The 15,077-nt window shown below is 38.3% G+C and overlaps 1 protein-coding gene across 1 annotated transcript in view; it reads right to left on the bottom strand.

Annotated features, from left to right (window-relative positions):
• Window positions 1-15,077, bottom strand: part of cbl (Cbl proto-oncogene, E3 ubiquitin protein ligase) — a 144,800-nt gene that overhangs the window by 4,511 nt on the left and 125,212 nt on the right. Inside the window, exons 10-12 of the mRNA XM_072238167.1 lie at window positions 11,659-11,790; window positions 3,727-4,107; window positions 1,829-1,923 (exon numbers count right to left, since the gene is read on the bottom strand). Of these exons, the coding sequence (XP_072094268.1) occupies window positions 1,829-1,923; window positions 3,727-4,107; window positions 11,659-11,790 (608 nt within the window). The remainder of the gene's footprint in view (window positions 1-1,828; window positions 1,924-3,726; window positions 4,108-11,658; window positions 11,791-15,077) is intronic.

The following is a 15,077-nucleotide window of genomic DNA, read 5'->3' as shown; positions in this document are numbered from 1 at the left end:
AAAACATACAATATTTAGTATTTGAAATAACAGTTAGACCATAATGTATGTATGCATGTATGTGTGTGTATATATATCTCGCGAGAGAACAAACTGCACAGATAAATTGGCATAGCCAATAAAATTTTGCTACAAAATTTTACCGTAAGCACCTTTTTATAGATTTTGGTGGATTCGTCCTTCAATTATAAAATAGCCATTCAATAGTTACCCAAAAGCTGTGCATCAGATCCAGTGCTATGATTCCTATTAACACAACTAAACAAGGAACCTTACATACCCACTTCACCTCAAGTAATTATGGCCCAACTTTATTAAAAGGGATAAGCACAATTTGTGTGTCTCACACATGGTCAAACTTTAACTGGCCTTGAATAAAAGTACTTAGTAGAATTTAATTTCTGTTGCACAATTAAACAAGCACTCAATGTAGAATCAAAAAAACACTTGAGGCATTCCAAATGACTAGATGCCAAGTGTAGCCACAAATGTTATAATGACAGTGTTACAGTAGCTATGAAGAGTTGCTTCCAGGAGAAAATTTCAGTCTACCAGAGTACAACTGCAAGAGGTGCTGCCTCAAGAGGCAGCATCTTTCATTAAGGAGCCTCACCATTCAGGCCATGCCCTCTTCTCATTACTAGCATTGGGGAGGAGGTACAGAAGCCTGAAAACCCACACTCAATGTTTTAGGATCAGATTTCTGAGCAGTCCATGAACACTATTTACTCATTCCTCTTTTTTTGCACTATTTATTGCAACTTCTGGTAATTGTTATGTCTTGTACTGTACTGCTGTCTCAAATATAACAGATTTCCTGACATATAGTATATCAGAAATAATAAACCTGAATCTAGTACATGACAGAAGTGGCTTTCTTAAATGATAGCCTTTAAGCCTAAGTTTCAGAAAAGTTTTCACATGAATAAGTTTTGTATTTGAGGTTCTTTCAAGCAGAAAAGATTCAACTGAAATTAGAACATTGCAATAATAGTGAACAGAAACATCTTCCAAACAAAATGGAATATTTATAATTTAGGTTGACAGATACCTAAAAAATACAATGCTCTAATGACATCAGGGTGGAATGGAAAAAAATCAATACTTAAATTACAACTGTAAAAACAAACTAACAGCAAGGATAATAAAGTCAACTGAAGGTCCTACTTCCAGTTACTATCCAATTATCCACATGGGAATCAATAAGGGTTTAGCTATTTGACATGGATAGGGTTGGACTCAACAGTAAAACAAGTTCTATCTTTAAAAAGCACTGCCAAATGGTCAAAGTACCAGCATCCACAGAGGAACACCACAACACGTACAAATTCGCCAACCCTTCACTTTTTGTGTGGAGTTATACCACAAGAAAGCATACGAGCAAGTTTTTGGCTCATGCCTTTTCTCCCATACCTCTACCAACCATGGGTTGTTACTAAGAACAAAACTTTTGTGGAGTCCTTCAGCAGAAACACGAAACAGTAGGGCTGAAGAGGAATAAGAATGACTTTACCACGAACTTACTATTGATACATTATGTACAAGCTTAAGGTTCTCCTCTCTATTGGAGATGTACAAAACTAATATTAACATCTGCGTACAATTTTTTTCTATATTGTCATGGATTGCATTGTACTGCTGCCACTAAATTAACAAATTTCATAACATATGCTGGTGATATTAAACCTGATTCTGAAATGATATGCAAAAGGATTATCAGTGCATTAAAAAAAGTTAAGGTATTCATTTACTTACACACAATTTATACAAATACTGCAAACCAATATGTGACAGGCAGCAATAATCATCAATATAAGGCTGCAATTACCTTGTAGCAAGAGAATAAATAGCATTCGCTGACGCAGAGGGTTTCACTTTGGAATTGTCATACTCCGAAATATCATTCATTGCACCACTGAAAGCCTGCAATAATTAGAAGATTAGAGGGTTTGGGTGTGCTTCACTTTACAGGAGGTTAGATATATTGGGAGTATTTTATGTATGAGGTAACTGTGAGGTAGTTTTCCCATTCCCATTTATGATGCAGAATCTTTTAAAGCCCTTTACACGTTATAAAGTACATCTATAAGTAGACTTACAAGTATATTCTGTTTTCTTTTACTCAATCTTTGATAACTTCACTCATGAGTAAGAGGTTGAACACAAGTCTGTGGCTTGTGCTTTACTGGTGATGTATTAGTATTAAATTGTCTTGTAAACCTATGTATTTATATTGGTAACCTGAATTTTGCTCTTGCAGTTAATGGACCTCAAGCTAACAAAATCAAAATAATCATATCAAAGTCAATCACATGCAGTGCACCTATCCATGTTTAGGAAGAATTACTGCAGAATCTAACTACCTTTCAAAGATTCCAGAGATTAAGTAGAGGATCCCACGTCTTATGTTGCACACTTCAGAGATCCTTTTTTTTTAAAAAAAAAAATCATCATCCCTTTTCCAGAATTATTCAGTAAAACATTTAAATAAAAACTTACTTTTTATTACTGTGCCCCACTTTTACCTTATTGCATCAACTTCAGGGGAGAGGTAGCTCCAACTTGAAAACTCAGTTTTTAAATCGTGTCTGAAAGTTCACGCTAGATTTTTTTTCCAGTCTGATTCTTTTTTTAAAATAATTCAACTTATAGTTAATATAATTTTCTAGATCTTTTCCCAATTGTTTACCATCTGACATTTATATAAGATTACTTCAACAATGCTTCCAGTAAACACAAACATACCCCACCTCTGCTCAGAACTTATCTTGGTGCCATGGCTTGTGGCTTTCCACATTAGTAATGAAATATCACCCTTGTGCTTTGGTAACCAGAATAGGTAAGAGTACAAATCATAAACAAAAGAGATTCTAGGAATCTTGAGCAACACACACAAAATGCTGGAGCAACTCAGCAAATCGCAGCATCTATGGAGGGGAATAAACAGTTGAAGTTTCAGGCCAAGACCCTTCATCAGAACTGAAAAGGAAGGGGAAAGAAGCTAGAATAATAAGGGGGGGGGGGGGAGAGGGGAAGGAATACAAGTGGGCAGGTGATAAGCAAAACCAAGCAAGGGGTTAGGTAGGTGGGTGGAGGAGGTGAAGAAAGAAGCTCGATGGTAATAGATAGAAGAGATAAAGTGCTGAAGGAGGAGGGACCTCATAGGAGAAAACAGTGGACCATGGAAGAATGGGAAGAGCACCAGAGGGAGGTGATGATTGAAGTTACAGAGAATGGTGTGCTGGATAGGGGCTCTCATAGGATGGTAGGTAAGGTGTTATGGTGGCGGGAGGATAGGTTGAGATAAGTATGCAGGAAAATGCTCAAGGTACACTGACTAAAACCAGAGCACAATTCGATCATGGGCCCCTCTACATTCATCTGTCTTGGGTTTTTTTTGCAGAATACTGTTCTATATCAAATGGACATGCTTAAGATTTGTTGAATGGTTTTGCCCATACACCAGTGATAAACGTCAACTCCCATTGCCCTCTCTTCTTCCATGTTTTATTCAATTCACTTTGAAATCCTAAGATGTCTCCTTCGATTTCACAGCACTTCTTAAATCAACATTTTGTTAAATTTAAGCTCCAATCACTTCCATTAAAATTAAAGGTGAAGCAAAGAACAAAGATTCTGGACATGCAATTATTTAAGATGCTGTCTGGTAGTGATCCCACCACTTGGGTATGAAACATCCAACAGTAACAAAAAAAAATTCCTTACCACGGGACTGTCAAGCCCAAGTGAGCTGCTATGCCTAACTGCCTCCGTCCTAGTGTCCATCTGAGATGTCAGTGGTAGAGGCAAAGAATGTCTGTTGGATAATTCTCGGCCTGTCCACCTGTCTCCAACGTTAAGGGTCTGGACAGATGGTTTAGTTGCCTGAGATCGTGAGTGCCAGGGTTCTCCAGGTCGGGTAGGTGGCGCAAGAGGTAGCTTATCTCTTGCGGGGAGGTCATTTGGTGTGCTCGGTAAAGGGCGCCTCTGCATACGAGAATCCATGTTTGCAGATGGATGTCGCTCAGGTGGTGGAGGCGGAAGATCTCGATGCGATGGAGGAACCGGTAAAGGCTTATCCTGCTTATGTGAGCCACTAGATGAAGCCTGTGCGGGAACAATGTAAAAAAAAAATACCCCTTGAATAATTAAATGTGCTTTATTTAGAAATGCACAAATACTGGCCATTCTGGATGTTAAGAAAGTTGACCCTGATCAACAGAAAAAGGATTAATTACAAATATAAAAACACAAAATAATTGATTGCATAAGTATCTACCCCCTTTAACATGACACATCAAATCATCACTGGTGCAGCCAATTGGTTTTAGAAGTCACATAATTAGTTAGATGGAGATCACCTGTGTGCAGTCAAGGTGTTTCAACTGATTGTAGTAAAACTACACCTGTATCTGGACTGTCCAACTACTGATGAGTCAGTATCCTGGCAAAAACTACACCATGAAGACAAAAGAACACTCAAAGCAGCTCCATGAAAAGGTTATTGAAAAGCACAAGTCAGGAGATGGATTCAAAAAAATTACCAAGTTACTGAATATCCCTTAGATACAGTTAAATCAATCATCAAGAAATGGAAAGAATATGGCACAGCTGTATATCTGCCTACAGCTGGCCATCCTCAAAAACTGAGTGACCGTGCAAGAAAGGACTAGTGAGGGAGGCCACCAAGAGACCTATGACAACTCTGGAGGAGTTACAAGCTTACTGAGATGGGAGAGACTGCGCACACAACAACTGTCACCCGGATGCTTCACCAGTCACAGCTTTAAGGGACAATGGCAAAGGGAAAGCCACTCTCGAAAAAAAATCACATGAAATCCCGGCTAGAGTTTGCCAGAAGGCATGTGGGAGACTCTGAAGTCAGCTGGAAGGAGTTTCTATGGTCTGATGAAACCAAAGTTGAACATTTTGGCTAAAAGACTAAACGCTATGTTTCACGTAAGCCAAACACCACATATCATCAAAAGCACACCATCCTTGCCTTGAAACATGGTGGTGGCTACATCATGCTGTGGGGATGCTTCCCTGCAGTGGGCCCTGGAAGGCTTGTGAAGGTAGAGGGTAAAACAAATGCAGTAAAATACAGGGGAATCCTAGAGGAAAATCTGATGCAGTCTGCAAGAGAACTGTGACTTGGGAGAAGATTTGTTTTCCAGCAAGATGATGACCTCAAGCATAAAGCCAAAGCTACACAGGAATGGCTTAAAATCAAAGTTAATGTCCTGGAGTGGCCAAGTCAGAATCCAATTCAGAGTTTGTGGCTGGACTTGAAAAGGGCTGTTCATTCATGATCCCCATGCAATCTAATGGAGCTTGAGCAGTTTTGTAAGGAAGAATGGGGGGAAATTGCAGTGTTCAGATGTACAAAGCTGATAGAGACCTATCCACACAGACTCAAGGCTGTATTTGCTGTCAAAGGTGCATCTACTAAATACTGATTTGAAGGGGGTGAGTAATTATGTAATCATTCATTTTGTGTTTATAATTGTAATAAATTTCGACCAATTTGTAGAAAATTGTTTTCACTTTGACACAGAAGTACATTTTCTGTTGATCAGTGTCAAAAAGCCAAATTAAATCCACTGTGATTCATGTTGTAAAATAATAAAACCTGAAAACTTCTGGGGAGGGGTGGAGGGTGAATACTTTTTATAGATACTAAGTTAATTCAGTCGTCTTATGTACAGCTGCAAAATGAGAAATGGTGATGTTTATACAAAATATACAGCAATTTCCATTTTCCAATTTCTTTCAATATTCGATGTAGACATCAGACTCGTGACACTTATTCTGATAGTAAGTGGCAAGTTGTAACTCAAAACAGATATAATAGTTTTGTATTTTTCATTACCACATGCCAAAAAGGTCATCAGCCGTTAAACCTATTGTTTCGACATACCACAACTTCCCCAATCCATTTTGATAAAAATCTTGCCAACTGACATCAATTTAAAACAGAACAATGATCATCGTTATCTTGCAACTTCATGATAACAATGTGCCACAATTCTGGAATGGATTTATCAATGCTCCAGATTGCCAGTATTCAAGTCATATTTCTCTTGGTAATGTATCTCTTCTCCTTTGGTATTCTTTACTTCATTACCTTCAGCAGATAATGAAAAAAAAAAATCATCTTGTTCATTTCTTTTAAGGGAGCTTCTTTTTACATTAATCAGTTTGTCCTTTGATGGGACCTCTTTCAGTCTTTTTTTTCCTGTTAAATTTTCATTAGTGTGTAATAAATGGCACTCCTACAATTGCTTCCTTTGCAAAGATCTCCCAAAAAAGCTAACCCAACACAATTTCCTTTCAAAAAAAACTCAACCATTTTGGAATTCTTGTTAGTTTCCCTGGTGTCTCTTCAGTATTATTGGACAGATGCAAGGATAGTTCACCAACTCAAATAAACCCTCATTTTCCTGAACAACTGAAGTCATCATGGACAATTCTCCTCCAAATTTCCACTTCTGTTCCCAAGCTCCAGTTCATTCATCATTTTTTTGTTGTAACTTTTTCATTTCAAAATGTTAAACTTAATTCCCACTTTATTCTAATTTGTAACATTATTTCTCCTGGACAGTCCTTGAAACTCAAAACTCATCTCCCCACATCTTTCTCTCTTAAAGTTAAGAAAGAAGCCTGAGGTACCAAATTGCTACTTACTAATTTAGTAACAATAAAATTGCTTGATGTATTTTTATATATGCTTTCATAGTGGAGTAAGACAAAGTATCAATGGTACATGCATCTGAGCATTAAGAGAACAGCAGATTTAACCTAACAAAAACTTGATAATGGAGAAAAATCCTCAAGACCTGATAATTTCCACTCAGGAACAGATAAATCTTTTTTAAAAAAAAAAAATAAAGCTCTACATTCATCAATTCCTTTTGATTGCAAATACAAGTGTTCTTTTTCTAAGGCAGGAAAAAAAAGATGCCAAGAACCATAGAGTTAGCTATGTCATAAAGATGCTAACCCTTTGGCCTACCAATGCCCATGTTAACCTTTATGCCTACCTACATTCATCTCATTTGACTGCACTAGATTTATATCCTTGTATGTCTTGCTCATTTCTCTGAACAATATGTACAAAATATCAACCACTTTTGGAAAAAAAAACTTAGAAGATAGAATATAGAACACTACAGCACTGTAGCCCATGATATTGTGCCAACCTTTTAACCTTCTCTAAGAAGAATCTATCCCTTCCCTCCTACATTGCCCTCCAGTTTTCTATCAACCATGTTTCTATCTAAGAGTTTCTTAAATGCCCCTAATGTGCAATTCCTTCCACCCATTTAAAATCTATGCCCTGTTGTTTTTAATACTTTTACCACCTACCCTACCCTTACCACATAAACCTTATACACCTCTATTAGTCACCCCCTTAGGCTCCTTCACCCCAAGGAAAACATACCTAGCTTGCCCAGTCTTTCTCCGTAATTCAAGTCTTCAAATCCATGCAAACCTTGGTGAATCTGCTCTGCAATCTCTCCTATGCAGCCATATCCTTCCTGAAGTACTGTGATCAGAACTTCAAGTGCAATATAACCAGTATTTTATAAAGTTGCTGCATATCGTGGCAAGTTTTATATCCTGTGCCCTGACCTAGGAAGGCAAGCTACCATAAGCCTCCTTCATTAGCATATTTATCAGTTTTGCCATTTTCAAAAAAACTAGAGTTGAACCCATAGTTCCTTCTGTTCAACATTTTGGTTGCCTTGCCATTTACTGCATATGCCCTACCTCTGACTTCCCAGAATACCATCACCTCACACTTGCTACAATTAGATTCCCATCTGAACTATATTGACATAAATGGATCTGGGGTTGAGAGGGTGAACAGCTTTAAGTTCCTCATCATACACATCACCGAGGATCTCACGGTGTCTGTACATACCAGCTGTGTGATGAAAAAAGCACAACAGTGCCTCTTTCACTTCAGACGGCTGAAGAAGTTTGGTATGGGCTCCCCAATCCTAAGAAATTTCTACAGGGGCACAATTGAGAGCATCCTGACTGGCTGCATCACTGCCTGGAATGGGAACTGTACTTCCCTCAATCGCAGGATTCTGCAGAGAGTGGTGCAGACAGCCCAGCGCATCTGTAGATGTGAACTTCCCACTATTCGCAACACTTACAGAGACAGGTGAGTAAAAAGAGCCTGAAGGATCATTGGGGACCCGAGTCACCCCAACCACAAACTATTCCAGCTGCTACCATCCGGGAAACAGTACTGCAGCATAAAAGCCATGACCAACAGGCTCCAACAGCTTCTTCCACCAGGCCATCAGACTGATTGATTCACACTGATACAATTGTATTTCTACGTTATATTGTCTGTCCTGTTGTACGTACTATTTATTACAAATTACTATAAGTTGCACATTTAGACAGACGTAATGTAAAGATTTTTTACTCATGTATGTGAAGGATGTAAGTAATAAAGCCAATTCAATTAAATATTTTGGTGTAGCTTTAGACAACTTTCCTGCTTGGTTACACTAACTTTTGTGTCACCACAGAATTACTAATCATACCTCCTACACCCACATCCAGATTGTTAATAAGTGTCACAAACATCAAGATGCCCAGCACCAATCCACTTGGCACACCACTGGTAACAGACTTCCAATCAGAAAAACATCTTTACACAATGATCCATTGCTTCCCATCACTAAACCAGTTTTAGCTCCAACTAGCCAGTGCACTTTGGACCCCATGGGCATTAAAGTTCTAGACCAGCCGACTATGTGGGATCTGTCAAATGGGTTACTAATGTCTGTACAATTATTTACCACTACGCCTTCCATCTTCTTAGTAATCTCATCAAAAAAAAAGTAACCAAAATTAGTGTGGCATATTTACTCTACACAAAGCAATGCTGAACATCCCTGATCAGCCCCTATTTTCCAAGAATACAGGTGTCCCCCGCTTTTCGAACATTCGCTTTACGACCTCGCTGTTACAAAAGACCTACATTAGTTACCTGTTTTCGCTAACAGAAGGTGTTTTCACTGTTACAAAAAAAGGCAGTGCGCGATAAAAGGCAACGTGCGCCCCAACCAGCCAAGCTCCTCCCCCGGAACTGCATTCTAGCCGGCATTGCTTAAACACGTGCCTGTGAGCATCTGTGCTTTATGTCGATTTATTTTGAGCATCTGTTTGCAAGACGAGTTCTAAGGTATCGGAAAAGCCTAAAAGAGCTCTTAAGAGTGTTACACAGCGTAAAACTAGACATAATTAAGTGTTTTGATCATGGTGAACGAAGTAAGGACAAAGTGAATTTGGCTTGTGGAAGATGACGAAGATGTTGAAGAGGTTTTCGCATCCCATGACCAAGAACTGATAGATGAAGAACTGATGCAATCGGAAGAGGAAAGGATAACAATCGAAACCGAATGCAGTAGCAAATGGACTGAAAGTGAAGCCGTCCAGGAACTGAACGTGAAGCAACTGCGTGAGATTTTCGCTGCAATGATGAAGTACAACTTTAATTTTGAAAGGGTACGTAGGTTTAGAGCATATTTGCAGGATGGTTTGAGTGCTTACAAAGAACTGTATGATAGAAAAATGCGCGGGGCTAAGCAGTCAAGCATACTGTCGTTTTTCAAGCCTTCCACATCAGCCACAGCAGACGACAAACCTCGACCTTCGACATCAAGGCAGGCAGACAGACAAAGAAGAAGATGCCCTGCCTGCCCTGATGGAAACAGATGACGATGAGATGACACCTCAGTGTCCCACCACCTCAGTGGTCCCAACCTCCAGGCTGCGGACCGATACATTGCCGCGAAGCATGCAGTGGTGCAGCAGTAGCCGGGATGCACCCAGCACATCTTTAAGAAAAAAAGCCAAAATAAACAAGCTAATTAATTAGGTGCTGCCTGGCACGTAGACGTCGGCCCAGATCAGAGGCGATTGACGATTGCGTCGCCTCTGATCTGGGCCAACATTTACGTGCCAGGCATACATTAAATAATGTACATACATTATTTCTACTTTATATAGGCTGTGTTATTTGGCATGGTTTGGCTGCTTCATAGCTTAAAGGTTACTGGAGAGAGTGTTTCTGCTGAGAGCGCTTGCATGAGATTTTCGCTACGGTGGACAGTGCGGCAATGATTGTAGAAAAGTATTTCTACTTTATATAGGCTGTGTATTTATCATATCATTCCTGCTTTTATATATGTTACTGTTATTTTAGGTTTTGTGTGCTATTTGGCATGATTTGGTAGGTTATTTTTTTAGGTCTGCGAACGCTGACAAATTTTTCCCGTATAAATAAATGGTAATTGCTTCTTCACTTTACCATTTTCCGGCTTACGAACCGTTTCATAGGAATGCTCTACCTTCGGATGGCGGGGGGAAACCTGTACATGAATGCTATCCCTGAAAAACAACTCCAATAATTTCCCTATTACTGATAAGAACTCAACCAGCCTATAATTAGTTACTTGCCTTATCCCTGCTGTCTTTTTAAAAAACATTAGCTATCTTCCTGTCTTCGGACAACTCGTGTAGCTAACAAAGATACAAAAATCTCCATCAGTACTCCAGCTACTTCCTTGGTTTTCACAGCAACCTGAATGGGGAGGGGATTTATCAATCTTTTTGTTAGATATTATGTAGCACTCTCCCCACCATTTTAAAACCTTGCCTATATCACCTGGCTTCATGTGTAGAATACTCTTTTTGTCCCAATGGGAACCCATTCTTTCCCTGTCACCCGCTTGTTCCTGATGTACTCACAAGGCTTATAGGGCACATCTAACTTTCTGATTACTATTAAGGTGAGCATGAGTGGACTTCCAAATGGAGCTTGATACATATGCACGGAAGAGGTTAGCACAAATTAGAGAAACAAAATTATCAATCAATATTCCAATGCTAAGAGACAGGAAACTGATATACAAAAAAAAAGAGGCAGTGAGCACAGACAAACTATTCAACCACCTGGTCTATTCCTTTGTTACAGAGAATCTTTATGAATGCTATCCACAAAATCTTCCCTTGCTTTCTCTTTATTTTTCTTCTCATTAAAGTACTAGTTTATTAATTTCAGCTACTCCCACTCCTCAAGATTACAAGTTCTATTTTTAATCACAGAAAATAGGCACCAATTCCCTACTGGAATTACTTCTGATTGACAAATCATTCTAATCTTCATGCCCACCTATTTTCTATGATCAAGTCCCCAGAGTTACGCAAGCAAGCAGTAAGAACAGGGTACTGAATACAGATGTTCAAATACATTAATATTAAATGGCATGGTTATCTCAAAGAGACAAGTAGCCTACTACTGTTTTCTATGTTTTAAGGATTGTTTCTTCCAGAATTGCAGTTGACGGGATTGGAGATGATGCTTTTTCCCCCTTTGCCACATCCATCAATTTCATCACACAAAACACTGGACAATTAAAACTATATTGGTAAGTATTTATCAAATCTATACTTTACACCTGTTATTGACCTGTTAATGATCTCCATCTACTTAAAGTACCTATTAGCAACCAAATCAAGATTAAGAACTCGTTACATTGGTTCCACAGAACATTACAAGAAGACAGAGATGCAGGGATCTTGCACAAGTAAACATAATAATGTCATCCTAATGAAATAGCTCCTTACCTTGGGTGAAACACAAGGACTAGGTGCACTGGACACAGTGGGTGATCGGTGCTGCAGCAGGTCTAAACGAGGAGGAACAGGTGGAAGTGCAGAATTCGGAGCTGGAGTGACTGGAGATGGAGGTCGTTCAATCTGAAGGGAAATAAATTGCAATGTAGTGAACACGATCACACAAACATTGGGTAAAATCTCTACTGCAGAATGTTTTCTTCAAATTAAAATCAAAATTCTTGTTGAATGATCCACAAAAACCATTACTTCATCATATAAAACAAACAACAAATTGATGAAAGGAAGCTATCAAATTATCTTGAACCTAATAGCTAAATGTCCTCTCTCAACATATAAAAAAATTTACTGCCATTGGCAGGAACACAAGGCTCAAGGTTGACAACTGGGAAATATCCAAAAACTTATCATCAGGGTTCACTCTGAAAACCTAGATGTTGAGACTAACTTGAATCCAGGTGGAACCTTAAAAGAGGAACCAAAGAGGAAAATAAAACTCAAGCATTGGAGCAAAGAATAAACAAAGGACAGGGAAAACAGGATGAAAAATTCATAGTATAACAAAATAAATTCTCTTCCATTTCAAATTCCAAAATTTAAAAATCTTTTAATAACATTTGAAGTACCCCCAACAAAATTTGTTACTCAGCATAAGCAGCTAGGAGTGTAAATAATCACAATCATCAACATTTAGGCAGAATTCCAGTATCTTGATATGCAGAAGAAACTGCCTTTGCGCTGATGCAGAAAAAGATGCAAAAAACTACCTTGGTGTCAACAGAGGAAAGAAACAACAGGTTTACACTGTCATGGAATCAGAATACAACAATATGTAACTTGGCAATGAAGAAAGGACCTATAGTGTTAAAATCTATTTTCTTCCAAAGAATCTTCTGTGTTTATAACTGTCTGGCTTAAGTAGTCCTTGAATGGAAAAGCTTACCAAAAAAAAAAAAAAAGTGGATGCAGCTAGGCCATCATGGATAAAGCCCTCCACACCATTGAGCTCTGTTGCAGGAAGCAGCATCCATCAAGTACCCTCACCATTCAGGCTGTGCTCTCTTCTCAATGCTGCCATCAGGAAGGTACAGTAGATAAAGGAGCCTCAGGACTCACAACCAGGTTCAGGAACAGTTATTATCCCTCAACCATCAGGTTCTTGAATTGGAGAGGATAACGACCCACCCCAACACTGCACTGTTCCCACAACACTTCATTTCCTATTATCAATATTTATGGATTTATTTGCGCAGTTAGTTGCCTTTTGTACATCAGTTGTTTGCCCATCTTGTGCGCGATTTTTCATCAATCTTATTGTGTTTCTTTGTATTTACTGCAAATGCCCGCATGAAAATGAATCACGGTTATATATGGTGACATATATGTACTTTGATAACAAGTTTACTTTGAACTTTGAGCTGAAAAACAATGTTTTCAATAAAAGGGATGCAAGATGTTTTACTTTAATAATTCACAACAATTGATAACAGTTCTTAGCTCATGTAGAATTACAGAACAAACAGTTAATGGGCTCTATTGTTCAAGAATTATTCAATATTCAATTTCTAAAGCTGAAACACAACAGTAAAGATAATCAACTCATGCAACTCACTATTTGCTTTTCTTTTGCTAGGAGAGAGAGATTCAAGTGTTTAAAAGACGGAAAAATATTCAAGTCCTACTTTAAAAGAGATCACTAAAGTAATATGAAAGCTTTTAAAATTAATCTTTTGAAAAACAATGATCAAGACCGTTGCATACTTGATTATTTTCATAACATGCATCATTACATATCTGTTTCCCATTTCCTAATTGGCATTCAGATTAGAGTGCTCTATTGTGGCAGGGTACACCCACAGCCCTTCCTGGAATCAACCTATACACTTCCTCCTCAGTAGAAGGCAGCAGTGAGCCATTATAAGTCAATTGAGGAAACAAAGAAGTTTCAGAATCCTTGGAGGCCAGTTTAATTTTGAATTTTAAGAACTCCAAACAAAAATTTAGTTTGTCAAAAAAAATCAAAATACTGAAATATTCAAAATGCATAAAATATTTAAAACCATTCCCATGTTTCCCTTTAGACTGCACATTTTAAAAGCAAATACAGTTCCATTAGAATCCAAGTGATAGATCCAACAAAAATCAAAAAATATTTTACCCCTCAAGTGGCATACAAATCCTTTTATTAGTTAGCCAGAAAGATGAAAAGACTCAGGTTTTGTACTCCTTATATAGATTAATCCTTCAGTTCTTTAAGTACTATACTGCACAACTGTAAATTTTCAATCTTGTAACCACCCTTTTACAATATACAATACACTTTTCAGCAATATTTAATGGATAGCATCAGCTGCAGGAACATGGGCTGACTATTCTCCTCCCTACCCAAGGAACACTGAAGTCAATTATGGCACCCCAACACCCAAGTTACTGCAGACATTGTATCAAAGTTGCAAACACAGCTTGGTATGGAAACACCAATGACCATGAACTGGCAATCCAACAAAAAGTAGTGAATTGTGGATTCAGTTCATGGGCATTCATGGCCAGTCAATTGTGGATGAAGCCCTCCACACCATTGAGCACATTTGCATGGAACTTTGTCACAGAAAAGCAGCATCCATTGAGGACCCCCCCCTCCTTCCCCCACAACCAGGCCATGCTCTCTTCTTGCTGCTGCCATCAGGAAGATGGAACAGGAAGGAGCCTCAGGACCCACACCACCAGGTTCAGGAACAATTATTACCCGTCTATCATCAGGCTCTTGAACCGGGGGAGGGGAGGAATAACTTCACTCACCCCATCACTGAACTATTTCCACTACCTATGAACTCACTTTCAAGGACTCATCTAATGTTCTCAATATTTATTGCTTATTTATTATTATTATTTTGTTTTGCACTTGCAGTGTGTTGGTTGTTTGTCTGTCCTGCTCAGTATGGTCTTTCATTGATTCTATTGTGTTTCTTGGATTCACATTGTATGCCTGCAAGAAAATGAATCTCAAGTAATGATAAATTGACTTTGAACTGTGAAACCATGATTTTTGTGCTCCAGGTAGCTGACAAGATTTAAATTCAAACAGTTCAGATAATCATTTCGTATTTTCATTTTTCATGAAGGTGATACAGATTAATTGAGATGTGATTACTTGAAAAGTTTGAAGACAAAATGTTCAAAGTACAAATCCACACCTCACATCAATAGTTAACTTGGCACACATTCTGCCTGCAAATTACCTTAAAATATGTAGAAATATATATGTTTTGTTTTACCTTGACTTCATAAAATTTAGAGAACAAAAATCTTAATCCTGCAGCATAAATTACACCAATTGTTTGCATTGTCAAAGTTCTGTACTTTCTTTTGAATTATGTATATAACTTGGAAGCATACATGAAATTTTCACT

Source organism: Mobula birostris, chromosome 20, assembly GCF_030028105.1.
Source record: "Mobula birostris isolate sMobBir1 chromosome 20, sMobBir1.hap1, whole genome shotgun sequence".
NCBI lineage: Eukaryota > Metazoa > Chordata > Chondrichthyes > Myliobatiformes > Myliobatidae > Mobula > Mobula birostris.
Note: the sequence above shows the minus strand (reverse complement) of the source record. Positions and strands in the feature narration are given on the sequence as shown.